The 19,162-nt window shown below is 36.6% G+C and overlaps 1 protein-coding gene across 1 annotated transcript in view; it reads left to right on the top strand.

The window, feature by feature from the left end:
- Window positions 1-377: 377 nt before the first annotated feature.
- LOC149159738 (protein YCF54, chloroplastic-like) overlaps window positions 378-19,162 on the top strand; it is a 77,141-nt gene continuing 58,356 nt past the window's right edge. Inside the window, exons 1-2 of the mRNA XM_089436552.1 lie at window positions 378-786; window positions 1,679-1,908. Of these exons, the coding sequence (XP_089292678.1) occupies window positions 538-786; window positions 1,679-1,908 (479 nt within the window). The 5' untranslated portion in view covers window positions 378-537. The remainder of the gene's footprint in view (window positions 787-1,678; window positions 1,909-19,162) is intronic.

Genomic DNA, 19,162 nt, shown 5'->3' with positions numbered 1-19,162 from the left:
TGTTTTATTTTAAGGGACTAATAAAACCATTTAATGCAAAAACCATCAAATAATTTTAGGTAAGAATTAACAGTCCGGTCACACTGAGAATATTAGTTTATTTATCTTTATAGTATAATCCACTGCCCTACATAATAAAATAAGCCAATTTTCATTATATTTTTATGTTTTTTCTTTAATATAACTATATTTAAACTGAGTGGTAAAAACACCCTAAATAATCCAGTTCTATCCATTGCAATTATACTATTAAATAATCCAGTTCTATCCATTGCAATTATACTATTATCCACGTGCCTCTGTGCCTTTCGATTATTGGACCCTGGTTTCAAAATGGATTGGGTTGCAAAGAAATGGTTAATTTAAAGATAGAATTGTGATTTTTTCGGTATTTAGAATACGGATGAGTAGAGTTCGGATAAGGTTTCACAGACCACAAAGCTAAGTCAGTACAACCCCGGTTCTATTGCACTCCTGCCTTCCTGAATAGACCAACTATAATTTAATCAAAGTGAATCGACATCAGCTATAAGGGCAATGGTAGTAACAGCAGCAACTACAGCCTCTTTGACAGGACATGGAGCCATTCACACATCCCCATTACTCAGAGAATCCACAAGAAGCAGATTCTGCATTGGATGGGCTTCATTACATTCTGCACGCAAAAACCATGAGAAGAACGGTGCCTTAATCTGTTCTTCCAGCAAAATCAGAGCCAGGTTCCAACCACCAATTAAAGTAGTTGCAAAAGAAGCACACTTGGCTTCAACCGAATTAGATCAAAGAGTGAGTTCCAATACCTTTTTGTGTTTATGGTGAATTATTGAATTCTTTTGTAAGGGTCAAGTCTCCTAAAACCTAAAATCGTGATCTTATTTATGTATTCTTGGATACCACACAGAAGAAGCCCAAGCGTTTTCATGTTAATTATATTTTAAATTAATAGAAAAGGGATTTTATTTTGATTTTTTTTCGGGGATAGAATTATTAATTAATATCCATGAGTGTTTGTAGCAATGCAACAGTTTTCATGATTTTGAATAACTCAGTTAGCATTTATAAGATATCATATTTGTCAAGTTTTTGTAAATGGGATGCAAGATATGATCGTGGGAAAACTTTACAATTAAAAGTGGTTAATCTAGAAAGGTTTTGGTATGGTTGATCTCTCATGAAGTTCTGGTTGACGGTGTGATAAGCCGGAAGGTTAGTGATGTTATATGATTCATTTAGCTAGTTTTAATATCATTTTTTAAAATATTTGAACATGTGCTAAGTAAACTATTTCAATCCTGACAAATGAGAAATTAAAATCATGACAAATGAGAAATTAATCAGTTGCAGCTAATACTCATAAATATGAATCATATATCAATGACTTACTCTGCAAATAATCTTAAAAGTAATCTCACATGTTAAAATGCAGAAGCCCCTCAATGCTTAAATAAGGAATTTTTTGGCGGGCATATTGATGTCACAAAACCCATAATTGGGAAACCTATTCTCAGGGCTTAAAGCATTTGTGCATATTAGGAAATCACTGAAGAGATGAACAAGTTTCACCTGTTGTTTGTTTCACTGCCTGTACTACCCTTGCTTAGCGAGGGGTGAATATCATAAACCCTAAACCCTGAGAGCTCTTAACTGATGGTTGGAAGCATTTTTGTGTATCGCACAGAGCAAGACCAAGTACCACTATCTGGTCGCCAATGCCAAGTTTATGCTGGATGAAGAGGAGCATTTCAAGGAACTGATGTGTGAAAGGCTAAGGAACTATGAGGAGCGTAACAAGGAAGTGGACTTTTGGCTTGTGATTGAGCCTAAGTTCCTGGATAAGTTCCCTGATGTGACCAAGCGGCTCCGGAGACCTGCTGTGGCCCTTGTATCTACGAATGGCACCTGGATCACGTAAGTTTTCTGAAAATAAAGCCATTTTTTGTCATAGCTTGTTGCATGTGTGGGTCTTTCTGGTCTTTAATTTTCCGATTGGTTACTTTGTCATTGTTGCTGGATTAAGAGAGAGGTTTGGCGCTGGCATTGGATTTTGAGGCCACTTGACCTGTCTCTACTTTTCAAACTTGGAACATCATTCAACAACATGAAAATAGATCAATCATACATATTTATCTTTGCGTTGCGCTTATGCAGTTTATATTAAGAAGTTATATTAAAATGCAACGGGAGCGTTATTTACAAAGAGGACTCTCGCAGGTCCACAATCAATTCCATCTCTGCACCACTGAATGAAGGGATATATAGAGGAACATCCTATTAACTGAAACACATGAATTGCCCCATAATTTTATAAAAATTGCAATTTTTAATTCCAAATGATCAATCTATCAATTCCATCTCTGCACCACTGAATGAAGGGATATATAGAGGAACATTCTATTAACTGAAACACATGAATTGCCCCATAATTCTATAAAAATTGCAATTTTTAATTCCAAATGATCAATCTGATAACCGTTGTTAATGTCTCATCTATTCATTTATTTGGTAGCAATTGTAGCATAATGTATTTCATGCGTTCCTTAAACAATAAACAACAAACTCAGTTAGTGACCTAAAGAGGAGATTAAGCTCAAAGCAGCGAATATCTTCAACAACAGAAATTGATCTCAGAGATTTTTTTGCAAGAAAATATCACAATTTCTATTCAAAGTGAGAATACAAATCACATTTCTGAGGTGTTACAGCACTGTGAAAACAAGAACGATGCCTAGTAAAAACTAGGTCCCTTCAACCCAAAATTTGCCTCCCAGCATAAAGCTGTTATATACCATCAAACATATCTGTCAACAGTCCTTTTACAGTTTCAGGCTTTTACATCATAAACAATCACAAAATAACGAAATATATCCATTCCAACACTGCCTTCAGAGACTCGTTCCAGCTAAACATCAGATGCAAGACTTACAAAACCCTTCATCTTCAGAAAAATAAATGAAACATAAGCATTATAAACAGTTCAGAAATCAGGGCAGCAACAAAGACTCCATTCTTATTTTCTCCACAGCCATGGACCCCACTGCTAACTGTTAACCCTCTTTCGATATGTGTCCACTTCCTCATTTATTTCCCTGAACATATGAGTAAAGAAAATTTTGTCGAAGGTGGCTGCTATCTCATGTAATTGATCTCCTTTAAGTCTGAGCAGGATATTATGTAATTCAGCACTTCCCTTCATCCAGTTTATGACAAAGGAGGCATAGTCAACATTCTGAATATGTTTGACTCTCCTTTCTAGTGCACACTAAAGCAATAACCTCAAAGTCATAAGCTCTGCATAGTTATTGGATCCTGCCTCAAGGCCTGCTTTAAATGTGACATGATGAGAATCAGATACAAACAGAACTCCTTCAGCATTGCTAAACTCTGGTGGACCCTGCCTAGCTCCATCAAAAAGACCCCAAGCTTGAATTTTGTCTAGTCCCAGCTCTTTCAACTGATGAGGAGCATCTTGCTTCTAACATTTGAAACCATTGATCTGATTTGTCAGAATTAGATCTGACTTGTGAGAAAACTTGAAAGGTGAGGAATGTGTTTATCCCCCAAGCTTGAATCTTGTCTAGTCCCAGCTCTTTCAACTGATGAGGAGCATCTTGCTTGATAGGCATTCTAACATTTAAAAGTTAAAACCATTGATCTGATTTGGCAGAATTAGATCTGACTTGTGAGAAAACTTGGAATGTGTTTATCTTCAAAGATTTGACTATTCCTAGCCATCCAGATTCCCAAATGATTAGGCATGTCAAGGCTATAAATTCTTTCAATTCTTTTTTGATATATCACTGCTTCAAACTTTACTCCACTGTCTCCTCTTTCCACACATTTGAAATACCCAAGATCTGCTCTGACTCTTTCCAGATTTGTAAGCATAAGGAAATTTTGTTAACTAGAGTAATATATTATATTCCTCCTTTCTACACAAAATCAAATTCATGGTCCCTGTCTACACCTCCTTTGCATGAATTCCCATGCCAATTCCTTATTTATCAATGCTGACCATAAAAAGATGAGTCTTCTTGGGGGATTTTCATTGCCAGATCTGTCTCCACCTCCAGGTTGGCTCTTGAAATTCTGTAACAAACAAAGCTTTGCATCCAAGGCGAGATGTATATTTTTTCCCTGTGCTTGTTATTAGCCTGTTCAAGAGTGTCCATTTCATCCCTCGACCTGATATATCCTCTTTTACTAGTGGGAGTCCTTTGTTTTCTTTCTTCCCTTATTAAAGGAATTTAAAACAAGTCTTTCTGATTTTTTCTATGACTTCATTAGGAATACTTTCCAAGGAATGCCAAAACATAGGAATGGACTCAAAACCAATGTTGTGAAAAGCGCGAGCGGGATTAAATCGGCGCGGGGAACGAATCGGAAAAAATCGGAAAAATCGGGAAAAAATCGGAAAAAAGCGGGAAAAAATCGTTTGGTACAAAAATATTCTTTTTTTTTTTTTTTTCGATTTTTTTAATATCTAAACCATCTACAACATAAAATAAATACATTGACACGTAAATATGATAAAAAAACTAATATATAAGATGTTTAATATCATTTCTAGCGCTAAATTCACACATAACATTGAATCATGTCCTGAATAGTAAGTCCTGACTCCTGAGTCCCAACTCAGCCTCAAAATATCAACAAAAAATATGATAATGTATCTCATCATGTCATAATGTAACATACAATAAAATGAGGTCTAATCCTATTGATTTCCTCTGCCCCTCTTGCGAGAAAATGCCACAGCTTTCCCTTTCCCTCTAGATGTGGATGCTGGTGCCTGTGCTGGTGGAGATGGCAGTGGAGTCTGATGTGCTCTAGAAGCTGAAGAACTAGGAGTAGGAGCTATAGGAGGTAGACCATGTCCTCTACTGGTGGCAGGGGTAGCCCGAGCAGGTGGTGTCACTTGGAAATATTACAATCTCCCAATCCTGAAATCCTGAAAAATTGATAAGTCTGCTGGATTTTAAATGAAATCTAAAATTCTACTTTCTCCATATGAAATCCAATGACACTGGAACCACTCTCAAACATCCTGAGTCATTTCATGGTAATGTTAAAAATTTAAGTAAAATGATGAAAATGAAGATTAAGGAGAATGCCACTTTTACTTTAAGAATTTAACATTACCATGAATAGCATATCCATACTAGGGCCTAGACTTGATCATTAAGCTGCCCCACTCAAAAATTATTTGTTTCTTTCAAAAAAAATTGCATGAAAAAACCCAAATGACCAAATGAAAAACCAATTTTTTTTTTATAAAATCGCGCTGCCCTGGCAACCCCGCGTTTTTTTCGGAAAAAATCGGCAAAAAAAAAAGCCGATTTTTTCGTGTAAAAAGTGCAATCAAATCGGCGCGGGGAAAAAGCGCGATTTAATCGCGCTTTTCACAACACTGCTCAAAACATATCGTGATAATATTGGAATTATCACGATATTATTGCCGAAAACCACCTTGCTGATATTATTGCCAGTCTTTATTGCGAGAATTTGTCTGAATTGAAATTATTGTGATAATTTAGGTAATTATTGTGATAATTTTGAAATTATCACCCTGCTTTGTCAATTTCAACTTACTAACAATTTTTTTCTTTTGACCCTAATTTTGAAAAGTGAGTTAGGGGATTGAGCTGTGAGGATACTCTGACTATTTCTGTCAAGCAAACAAGTGGAAAGATATTGTTTTCATTTCCCATGATTCATCTCATGAGATAGATAACCTAGTAATTAATGGTAATATTAAATTCTTAAAGTAAAAGGATGATACCTTTCGCTTAAATTTTTAACATTACCATTAATTGACTTAGGATGTTTGAGAGTGGTTTTGACCTCATTGGATTTCATATGGAGAAAGCAGAATTTTTAGATGCCACTCAAAATCCAACAGACTTCATGTTTTTAGGATTTCAGGGTTGGCGAGATTGAAATGTTTCTATTACATTATGTGATGTATGAGGATATGGAATTAACATTTAATCAACATCGCCAAGCCCTCTATGTACCTCGATGTTGGTGGCATTGACTGTTGAGCTCCTCCTTCATGATTGTAGTATTAATGTACACTTAACTCAATTATTCATGACCCTAGTAAAAATGTACACTTCACTCAAGCAAAATCATTGATTAGGATGTTAAGTTTTTTCTATTTTATTTTAATGCTCAAAGGGTGATCTTGATGAGGAGGATCCCAATATAGGCAATGGTTTTGATGTTATGTAGCTATTTGTTGTAGCATGATTTTCTTTGGATTTCAGAGGCCATTTAGAGCCTCTCTATTGATCTTTTTTGATTCAAAGATGGCTTGCACTCGATGATATTTTGGTTATATGCACCCTTGCCATATACAAGAGAAATTTTGCATATTTGTGTATAATAATTTGGCTTCATATAGATGCATATGAAGTATATGTTGTTTTCAAAATTTGAATATTTTATGTATTTTTTTGGATGACCAATCTTTTGGTTTAGTTGAGGATGTTGTGATCATTTTCCATTAAGCAAACAAAGGGAAATTTGTTGTTTTCATTGCCATGATTAATCTCATGAGATACATTTATTTATTTATTTTATATGATTTGTATCATTCTATTAGATCTTATGACTCAGGACAAATATCATATTTTAATATCGAAGTCTGATATATCACTTGACATCTTATATATTGATTTTATTTTCATATTTATGTAGCAATGTGTTTGTTTGATGTTGATGTTATTTTAGAAGTTAAAACATTGAGAAAAAAATGATTATTTTTGTATTTTTTTAAAGTTTCCCGATAATTTTCAATATTTTCCCTGATATTGCCGATAATTTAAATTTTGGACCCTCGATGATAAATTGCCGATAACGATAATTGTAATATTGCCTCTAACATAGAATTTTCTAAGTTAAGCCCCTCTCATAGGCTACTATCTATTACACCAATTATCTATTTTGGCGCAAATCCTTTTCAACCCATATTTAGCATCTTGCTCCTATTGAGAAATCTAGGGCATATAGTTAGGATATTTAAAATTTGATTTATCTTTTATCCTTGACATCTTCTTATGATGTTATTATTATCATTTGGTTTTGTTATATCATCAAGACAAATGCCAATAAGAAGATCACGACACAAACACAAGAACACTAGATGTAGACTACTAGCCAGGGCCAAAACCTCTCCTAGAGAGGAAAACCCACAAAATCTCTTCTTATAGAATCTGTTCAATGAAGACTTCCTAGACCATGACCTTAACCTTGATCAAACCCCAAGTGATGAGCCAGCTGAATCCCAAAGGATGTCTCTGCAAAAACCAGACCGAGGAAACCCTAGTTCCTCCTTAAAACTTGCACGTGTGAGCACCAAAGATAGAATTTTGCTTCCTTCCATAGATTCGCTGGCCTCTTAGGAATTCACTCTTCTTCCCACATAATTTCGCTGGATCAAACTCCTCTCTTCTTTGATAGAATCAGAGATAACTTGTAGTTCAATGTATGTCTCAAATGAGGTGAGGTTATTCTTTTTATAGGCCTCCATGGGGGTCATGGGGGTGAATTAGGTCTCTTTAGGTCGACTTGAAGAGGGTTGGCCAACTCATCACTTGGAGGACATGACATATTACATTACATATTTTTCCTTCTTGTTACATGGGCCCTCCAAGGGCTAGTACATCATGACCTTGACTCTTGACTTGACAACAAGACCTCTAGAGCACACAATGGGTGCTTTGACCTAGGACCACAACATACAATAAAATAATTTTACTTTTACAAACAAATTTTCTTTTTTTTCTTTTCTTTTGACAAGTACATCAATAATTACATCAAGTCATGACTCAAGAACACTTATGAAGACCGACACTAGTTACATTTCAACACTCCCTCTTAATTAGGGAGGTATTCATAATTGACCACAGGTACAAGGACAATACTTCCATTGAATTATTCTCATAAGAAGAGTCAGATTGATAAGCCATCTTAAGCATCAACATTATGATCAATATACAACTAACATTGTCAACATAGCAAGGCCTTGACTAACACGCTCTATCTCTCAATAGATCAAAGCACAATGTTGGGAGGTTTTACGTGGGACACCACACTACCTCTTAAGGCACATACCCCATCCGGATGTTCACAAGGTATGTCCTTCTAGGACAATTCCTGTCTTGGATTAACACATCCTCAAGAAATTTCCTCTTCGACTACTCTTACCTATTGGATGCCCTACCTCATCCTCAAAGAGTATTGGTCACCAAACTACTTCCTATCTTGGATTTCAAATCCTCAAGGAGTATCTATCTCAGATGCTTACCCAATCCTCTAGACGCCATTCTCTCCTCATGGCCTTCACTAAGACTTACGGCTATTAGTCCTAGTCTAGTGCATGACACATGAAGCAAAGAACTATATCCGTCACTCCCTCTCAACTAAGGAGGAGCTCCCTCTCAACTAGGGAGAAGTGTCAATCATTAGCTACTATGATAGTAGCTCTCAGGGCTCTATCGTCATTATCACACGTGCGGGTTTTCTTTGAACCTTACGGGGCCCTTTATATACAACTTCATCATGTTCCAACTTCTTCATCATGGAGCCTTTCCTTTTTATTAACTTCTTCGTAGGGCATAGGCCATCTTCTTCATCACTTCCCTTCAACAAACCATAGTGTTGAATCAACAGTCATGTCATCATTTTCTTTTTCAGAAAGTGATATTTTAGTCCACATCTGGTTATCCTTCATACAACTGCCTATTTCCAGTCATGCTTCTTTCAGGATCTTCAATCCAATCACATGAGTACTAGTTGTAGGTGATATTATACAACCTTCTTTCGGTAGCCCTGTTTCAACTCAACCAGATGAGTTCAAATATCAAAATGAACATCAAATTAAAGTTACCTCTTTATGATGGCCCTTTGTTACATCATCATCTTCATTGCGAACTAATCATCATCGAGCTCGAACATGGCTCCCTCTTGAACATCCAAAAAGTGATTAGGACATGACCATCGAACCATCTGCAACCTGCTATCATATCTGTCATGGTGGTGTACATCAGCTCCTCGGACCAAGTACCAAGGCAACAACCCAATCATATCCTTCTTAAAGTGAATCTTCTTCATATAGCAGGATCGTGCAGAACCTAACAATGTACCATGTTTTCATCAACATCATGGTCTTCCTTCAAATTTCATCAGAGTCTTTAGCAGAACATATCTTAGCCAGTCTTTTATCCCTGCACCTTATTTTCAGGATGAGGTCCATTGCGCTGCAATTGAATCAACAAGCTTCTTAAGAGGCTTGCTTTAAGAACATCTAGACTGGATAATAATCATCATGGTCATTCTTCCAAGTTGAAGAAGTCACTTCAACGCATCACAGAGGATCCAAAAAAAGCTTCTTAAGAGGCCTGCTCTAAGAACATATAGGCTGGATAATAATCATCATGGTCATTCTTCCAAGCTGAAGAAGTCACTTCATGACATCACAGAGGATCCAAAAAAATGATCCTTATTATCGGCTTGCAACAAAATCTTTATATCAGCTAGCTGATTGCTATCTTAGGTTCATGAATTCTATTGTATGCTGCTACCAATTCTTGTCTTTTAGGCATCCATAGTCCCGCAATCATACCATGAATCTATCTCTATACATCAGAGTGCCCACGGATCCAAGGGTCCTTACAGTTCCCTCCTTCCATCATGCTTACCAAAATAGAGGATCTACTTGTACTTCTTTCTTTATTTCCTATACCTTTTCAGTATTCATTGACAAGTACATCCAAGCAAAATATACAGTAATAAAAACATGATGCCAATCTGTCAATCTAGGATTACCATGGGATCTAGGATTTTCAAGTGCCAACCCTAGACCAATTTTATTGTTCTTCTGTAGATTGCATGTAAACCCTAAGGATCAAGGGTTAGGGTTTTTATGAGGGAACAAGTGAATTAGGGTTAGGTTTTCATATAGCTAGGGTTTCATATTAAACATCTAAGGTTTTTCAAACCTAGATATCATTACTAATAACAACAATTTTCAACAACAAACCCTAAAATCATACAATAGACCAACCCTTCAACATTTCATGTTAGACCCGTAATAAATGAAGATGTCATGCATACCTCAAGGTTACATACCTTTGTCATAGTGACTGCTGTAGGACCCTGTTATTCCAGATGCAAATGTTTTTCTTCAAGGTGTGCATCTGCTCGGGATATTCTTCACAATATCTTTTTGCTTTTTAATTTTTGCCTCTTCTTGCTTCAAGATCTGAATGCTCCTGCTCTTTTGTTTGTTAGTTAGAGATGTTCAGGTCTAGAGAACCGATTGCTATGGATGCAGTGTTATCAAGAATTCTTTTTAAGCCCTTTTTCTATCAAAATTGATTATTAAATGCTTCAACAATGACAATCAGAACTTGTCTTATGTTGATCTCATGGAAATATCCTTCTTGTCACAGTCATACTATAGTGACTTTACTCACTGCCTATAGCTTATGTGACATGGCTTCCTTTTTAATATGAATAGTCACTATAGCTTCTTCATAAATGACTATGCTTTAGGAATACGGCTTTCAAGGCAAACCCTTAAACATGTTCCCTATTGATAGAACCTTTTCTTCACAATTACAAAATGACTTCAATACCATAATACATATATTTTGAAAAATATACCTTTCCGATGACAAGAGAAGATGTCGGCTCGCTGTTGATTAGATTCAACCTGTGTATAAATATAAGACAACTTCATCATTGTGGTTATGCATATTCAGAAACTTCACAACCTAGTGGATCACAGGTTCTTTTTCTTCTACTCCATAGGTCGACTCGTTCATTGGTTGACGTAGGTTCGAATCTTGTATATGTCTGCTCAAATAGTTGACCAAAAACTTGTCTTTTGTATAGAGTTGTCACTTGATCGTGAATTTATACCACTGTAGGAGTGCACATATATTATGGATTTATGGCTGTGGGTGAGAGAAGAAAATCTCAGCATCCTTCTTGTAGCCTTCCAATTACGCCTGCCACTCCTTGAGACTATAGTGAGGACAGATCCATACTAGCAAATTGATCACCCACAAATATGTTTCTTGTTGAAGAAAGTGTAACTAGGTTCGGTATTTACAATGTAACTTTGATCTTTGTACTTGTTAAGAAAAAGAAATATATATTTTTTTAAATTATAAGAATGAGTTTCTTGCTCATTCCATAGGTCTAGGAATGTCAAAGAGTCAAAGACATGTAAAGAGCTCTTCTTGAGCATATGTGTAAATATATACTAGTCTAGAAGGCCCTCCAAGACAAGCACAATCCTCCAAAGACAAGCACAAACAAGTCTGCTAGCAAAACGATGAAGAAAGGCAGTCATGTCGGCCTCAAGATAAATATAAATAACAAGTCGACTCACAAAGGAGACAATACTTTCAGTGGACATGTCGGCTCAAATACAGGGACAAACTACTATATAAAGGAGCTTGCACCCTTGCATTTGGACAATGAATTCCTTGCACTCCTCTCTGAAATCTCGGTCAAATTTATGGTTACAGAAATCTTAGATAAAGGTGCAGTACAATGTTTCGGTTAGGAGAAGGATCCCTCTGGTTTTTCGGATAAGGATGACTGCTGTACACACTCACATACTCTTATAGTTTCAAATAAGAAACTCGATAATACCATAGTAATATATATTCTCGACATAGCCATGGCAAGTAAGATCTCGGTAAAGATTGCACTGCAATCATGATGAACATAGTTACATTCTCGGTCAAGGTGCAGTCATGATCCTAACATGGTCATGATCTCGGTAAAGGCAACAATAAGACAATCATGATCTTGGTGGATCAAAAGGCAGCTCTCCAATACATATATCAACATGGAAGATCTAGTTGGTGAAGGGACAACAAAGATGTTGCAGTAGTGATGGCTTCGATGGTGCAACAATGAAGATGATCTCAATAGTGACAAAGAAGAAGATTGGTGTCTTGGTCTTGAAATGGCCTAGTAGGTCAAGGATCATGGTCTTGGTATTCGTCAAGTAGAATCTCTATAAGAAGAATTTTGTGCGGGTTTTCCTCTCCAAGAGGGAGAGGTTTTGGCCCTAGCAAAAAGCCAACATCTTGAGTTCTTGTATTTTGGTAACTGTTTGATGAAGTAAGAAATACACGCACTAATGATATCAAGATAAGATTGTGCTAATAAGCAAAAAGTTAAAATACCTCACAAATAGTTATCATGCTAAGAAGAATCACATTAACTACATTTGCCCTAGATTCTTCAACATGGAATCAGAGCTAAGGTGCTGAAGTCAAATGGAGGGCAACAAAAGAGACATACAAGGATCTGTCTCCAATGACATCAAAGTAGGTTGAAAGGATTAAAGGAGCAAGTATACAACAAGCATGTCTATAACAGTCATGGAGTATCAACTTCAGTAATTACAGTCATGCACTCAACTCATGCTCAGTTTGACAGAGTATACCAGTGATCCTCACTTCTTGATCAATGAAATTTCTCCATGCCATAAAAGATAGTCTCAGGTATACATATATATTGTAGAAGTAATCCAAGGAATACCTCTCATTACATCATTGTCTCAATATAGTTATTACATCAAGGCAGTGTCAGTGATGAGACAGTCTATCTATACAGTGCCACTCACAGTTTAGTTATGTTATTCATTGACAAGTTTGGACTCTCAATACATTGCCTCTCTACACAATGCACATAGACATCACTGTGCAGTGCCATACCAATATAATTTTCACAGTCTCGAATTCTGCCTATGATTATGATCTCAATAGCATGGTGCTCGGATCAAAACATAGTATCACTAACATGTCAACAATATGTTGAAGTCAAAAGTACCTTAAAAATGAATTGGGAAGGTCGTGAAGCAGTCTCGGTGATGTCAAGACCACTGATGTCATGGTGCTAGAAGGCCTCCAAGGAAGTCGTGATGAAAGGATACTAATGATGGGCAGCTCAAGCAAAAGAAGCATCAAGGTGAAGATCTCCTCTTCACACACCAAGTAAGTATCTTTCAATTTTATAATCAGATTTGGTTAAATGATTTCATGATTGCAAGGGGATTTATAAATCGGTTAGATAATCGAAAGTCCTTGCATAGAATAAGGAGGATTGTCATAATCCTCATAGAAAAGAGAAATCATTGATATCTATGAAAAGGTCTATGAAGGTCAAGCATTGCTTGAATCCATCAAGAGATTCATAGGATTCATATGATATCACTCAAAAGTCCTCTCATACCGAAATAGCAGAAGAGGAGACATAAAGAGAGATATATGAAATGCTAGATATACTATTGGAAATTAAAGTAAGGAAGGTCACTTAGACCTACACAATAGTAAAGGTATTAAAGAATGAAAGAATAACTTCATGAAGATCTAGGAAAGATGATAAGAAGGTAGTCATCATTGATGAGCAAGGTAAAAAATATCAATGAACAAAGAAGGTTACCTCACTCGACAATTTGTGGTCTCTATGCTAGATAGAAAAAGACAAGTTGCAGTCTATAGTATTAAAGGATAAAAGAATTCAACCTTGTGTAGAAAGGAAAGGCAAGGTTGGTCCTCAAGCAAAGACAAAATAAGTATAGTTAAGATTCAATGCTATAAAAATATTTTGAAAGCTCATATCATCGAAAGATGGAGGAAGCTAAAGAAAAGGGCAAAGGAAAGAGGGAGTATCAAATCTCTCCTCTGAGTAAGATAGTATCCCTCACAAAAGGATCCTATCATAAGCTCCTATATCTTGTGTTATAAGATATGACAATGATAATAAGATGCATCATGGCATCATGAAAGCATTAGAAGCAAGAGCTCGCGACATCACCATGGGAATCATGAAGGACAAAAAGTATAAAATCCATGATAGTCAAACATGAAGGATATAGCTCTTGGGAATCTCATTGAACATTAAAGGAAAGAAAGATGTCATCCAGGACAAGGCTCATCATACATCAAGAAACATCTGCCAGATGGGGATATGCAAGATCCTCAAGGTTCTTTGATGGAATCCTCATTGGAGGGTTCACTAATCTAGAGAGGAAGCAGGTGTTTCATCAGGAACTCCAACTCATGGAATTCATGGGATAATTGTGTGATGACATTGAAGATCTCTTCAATCAAGGAAGCTGCTGGAAGAAGCCTAGATGACCTAAAGGTAAAATGAGGTATGTATGCTTGTATTTAATATTATAATGTCATGTCATATGGTTGCAGGTAACAATGGATCATTACTTCTATCTTGAGAAGCATGATCAAGAGAAAAAGGATCTTCTCCTCTGAAAGAATGCAGGAAGGCATAAGTCACACTAGATGAAATCAACATAATATGTCCTCATATGAAGTATGAGGTAGTTGACTAAGAAACTTTGATCAAAAGCTCTGAGAAATGGAATGTGTGAGGAAGAGATCGTGAGATATGCAACGATGATGAAGGCAATCAACATCTAAAAGACCAAGAAGATTTGACTAGGAAACCTCCTAGAAAGATATAAAGACTCTGATGAAAGAAGACCCTTGACAATGGATATCCTTGGGAGATATGTCAACAAGTGTGCAGGATGTTGATACCTACAAGAAGATGTCATGATGAAGAGCCATCTCGTAAGGTATGATTTAATTTAATATGATGTTTTGATTTCTTGAATAATATTTGGATGAGTTCATGTAGGGCTACTAGAACAAGACTTGTAAGTACAAGTACAACCAACATTCATGCGATGGATGGAAACTCCTGAAAGAAGCATGGAGAGAAAAGAAGTAGCCATATGAATAATGTTTTAGATGTATGCCAAGAAGGCCACTTTCCATGAAGAAAGGAATGACATGACAGAATAAGAAGGAAAGTGATCGATGGCTGTTGCCCTACAAGGAAGAAGCTCAACTAAATTCCATGGCATCAAGGAGAGAAATTGACCAATCAACTGAAGAACCCACGAAGAAGAAGCTGCTCATGTATAAAAGAGTCCCTAGCTAAGAGTAAGCTATGACAGGTCCCTGATCAAGAGGGAGTTTGAAATAGATCACCCTTGATTACAAAGGAGTGACAATTGTGTTTTTCCATTTCATGTGTCATGCACTAGACCAAGACTAACAATCGTAAGTCTAGATGAAGGCCATGAATGGAAATGTAGACACATGATAGACACATGATAGACACAACATTCTTGTCTTCATTTGGGAAGAAATAATGGGAGGATTGGGTAATAATATGGCATCTGATACTCTTTGAGGATGTGTAGGGCATCCAAGATAAGAGTAGGCAAGAGGACCGATATTCTTTGAGGGCTGGGAACCCAAGATAAGAATAGTCCTAAAAGGTCATACTCAGTGAACACTCGGGTGGGTATGTACCTTGAAATACAATGATGAAGGTGTCTATAAATCACTGGTCTCACCAACATTGTAACTCATGGTCTCATGGAGAGATGGCGTTGTTAGTCAAGGCCTTGCACTATGACAATGCTGATTGATATGATGCTATAAAGATGGGATTACCAATCTGATTCTTCTTATGAGAAATTATTCAGATTGAGAATAACCAAGTACCATTATAAATACCTCCCTAGTTAAGAGGGAGTGTTGAAGAAAGTGTAACTAGGTTTGGTATTTACAAATGTAACTTTGATCTTTGTACTTGTCAAGAAAAGAAATATTATTTTTGTAAATTATAAGAATGAGTTTCTTGCTCATTCCATAGGTCTAGGAAAGTCAAAGAGTCAAAGACATGTAAAGAGCTCTTCTTGAGCATATGTGTAAATATATATACTAGTCTAAAAGGCCCTCCAAGACAAGCACAATCCTCCAAAGACAAGCACGAAGAAGTCTACCAGCAAAACGATGAAGAAAGGCAGTCATGTCAGCCTCAAGATAAATATAAATGACAAGTCGGCTCACAAAGGAGACACAACACTTTCGGTGGACATGTCGGCTCAAATACAGGGACAAACTACTATATAAAGGAGCCTACACCCTCGCATTTGGACAGTGACATCCTCGTACTCCTCTCTGAAATCTCGGTCAAGTTCAGGGTTACAAAAATCTTGGATAAAGGTGCATGACAATGTTTCAGTTAGGAGAAGGATCCCTCTGGTTTTTTGGATAAGGATGACTGCTGTACACACTCACATACTCTTACAGTTTCAGATAAAAAACTCAGTAATACCATAGTAATATATATTCTCGGCATTGCCATGGCAAGTAAGATCTCGGTCTTGCATAGATCTATCCAACTCGAACTAGGATTACTTTTATGCACAGTTAACAAGACTTATGCTCAAGAGGAGATCTTGTTCTCCTTATGTTCTGAATAATCCTTCTATGAAACTAGTGATATGAACCTTACAATTTTGGACTTTTGACAATGACTTTCAATGGAGATTTTTTTTTTTTTATGCTCAAAACTTTGAAGAGGATTCGACTCCTTTTCTGAAGTTATTTTGTCAACTCGGATTAGCTTGATCCTTTGCTTATAAAATGGTTATGGCTTGACTGACCTAATACTTCTTTAGATAATTCATACCTTCAACCAAACCTGTAGCAAATTTGAATTCCAGTTCAGACTTTCAATCTTGCAAAATGGTGCTTTTGTGCCTTTGTTCTTATGCTAAAGATTTTGGCCTTCCTTGGGCTTATTGACATGCCATTTGCTCCTTCAGAAATCGCCTTCTTGTACCCTCGATATCACTAGATGGATCTGCGGCCTCTTTAATCTTCAATCTGCTAGTCAGAAGGTGTAGATTAGGGAGAACTATTAGATTAGCCTTTAGGTTCTTATGATCAAGGCTTATAAACCCTCCAAATCAATTCGCTCTTGCATTGTATAATGTGACCTTGTCTCTGCAATTCGGGCTAGAATATGTGCCCAAAAATTTGCTCTAGACGTCCCCACAAATTCGGTCTAGGATTATAGTATTCCTTAAGAAGTGGTGAAGCTGAACTGATCTTCTATCTGCCCACTATTCAAAGCCCTAACTCTGTTACCATGTTGAGAAATCTAGGGCATACAATTAAGGTATTTAAAATTTGATTTCTCTTTTATTCTTGACATTTTCTTGTGACGTTATTATTATCATTTGGTTCTGTTATATCATAAAGACAAATGCCAATAAGAAGATCACGACACAAACACAAGAACACCAAATGTAGGCTACTAGTAAGGGCCAAAACCTCAATTAGAGAGGAAAACCCACAAAATCTCTTCTTACAGAGTCTGTTCAATGAAGACTTCCTACACCATGACCTTAACCTTGATCAAACCCCAAGAGATGAGCCAACCGTATCCCAAAAGATGTCTCTGCAAAAACCAGACTGAGGAAACCCTAGATCCTCCTTCAAACTCACACATGTGAGCACCAAAGACAAAATTTTGCTCCCTTCCACAGATTCCATGGCCTCCCAAGAATTCGGTCTTCTTCTCGCACAATTTCGCTAGATCAGACTCTTCTCTTCTTCGATAGAATCAGAGATAACTTGTAGTTCAATGTATGCCTCAAATGAGGTGAGGTTCTTCTTTTTATAGGCCTCCATGAGGGCGAATTAGGCCTCTCTAGGCCGACCTGAAGAGGGGTGGTTGACTCATCACTTGGAGGCTTCTAGACATGAAATATTACATTACCTATTTTTCCTTGTTACATGGGCCCTCCAAGGGCTAAAACATCATGACCTTGACTCTTAACTTGACAACACGACCCCTAGAGCACATAATGGGTGCTTTGACCTAGGACCACTATATAATGGGCAAGAAACCCATTTCAATAAAATAATTTTTCTTTTTACAATTTTTTCTTTTCTTTTGACAAGTACATCAATAATTACATCAAGTCACGACTCAAGAACAATTATGAAGATCGACACTAGTTACATTTCAACAACTCTAGACTATTAAAAAAGATTGAATATATTTGCATAATTAGTTACATACCTATAGCAGTTCAATAAGTATCCAATATTTCTTGCAACTTTCTTGCTTCCCTTACACGACCATTAAATAACAAGAAGAAATCATTAACAAATAATAGATGATTTAACAATATTATCCTACCAGTTCTGACTCCAACAATTATTTCTAATCTTTATCATCTGTATAACTCTGCTCAAACCTTTAGCAACTAGCAGGATCTATAGAAAGGATAAGGGTACCTTGCCTCAGCTCCATGTTGGCCTAACATTTTTGAGGCTGAATCACTAATAAACACAACAAAAGAGACAAAAGTTATACAATCCATTATCCATTTAACCGCTGTAAGATTAAAACCAACATGTAGAAGCTAGCCAAATGGTTTTGTCCTATGCTTTGAATAATTGTAATTTCATTTTAAATTTCTGTTGAAACCTGGCACCTGATATTTTATTAACCTAACAGATTACAGATCTATTGAATAGATGCAAAACTAGGTTCTTAACACAATTAATGGAAACAAAATTACAACAACTCAATCACAAGTGACACAAACATATTCTGTCCAATCAATAGTTCGTCATTAATAACTCGGAACCTACTTGGGCTCCCATCCCAAGATAATGATCCAATTGAAGAAACTACAATTACAACATACCCTAGATCTGATCCAACAGATCAGACCCTAGATTTGTCCTCGATCTCCTTAGCTAATTTGGATCTCCAATGCCGCACCGTCATACCTTCCTCGGACTCAATACACTTGAGTATCACACTCCTCACTTGAGAAAATCCCTCTCTCAATGGTTAGTGTTGCTGTATGGTGTATCTTTCTCTTTTCCTTAGCCTTTGCTTTTATAACTTTACATTGAGCTAAATCCCTAAATCTTGATCTCAAGTGAGGTGAGTATCACACTCCTCACTTGAGAGAATCCCTTTTTCAATGGCTTGTGCCACTGTATGGTGTGTCTTTCTCATCTCCTTAGCATTGCTTTTACAACTTTACATTAAATCCGTAAACCTCAATCTCCAAAGTGATTGACGACAGAGATTAGATCTTGCCTCACTTGAGATTAACGGTTGATATTAAAACATAATCACTAAAGTAAATTATTTTACTTTTCCTAAGTTTGTTTAGCTCAATTAGCCAACATAATTATGTGCTTTCCTAGGTTAGACTTAGGCTAAGTTACAATAGCAACTTGCTCATACTTGAGCAAGTGTCCTAGGGAGACTTTGGGTGAGT

The sequence above is a fragment of the Pinus tabuliformis genome, chromosome 5_2 (genome assembly GCF_031772625.1).
Source record: "Pinus tabuliformis cultivar Carrire ecotype Pingquan chromosome 5_2, CPIR1, whole genome shotgun sequence".
Classification (NCBI taxonomy): Eukaryota; Viridiplantae; Streptophyta; class Pinopsida; order Pinales; family Pinaceae; genus Pinus; species Pinus tabuliformis.
The sequence above is the reverse complement of the archived record's forward strand: the minus strand, read 5'-3'. Positions and strand labels throughout refer to the sequence as shown.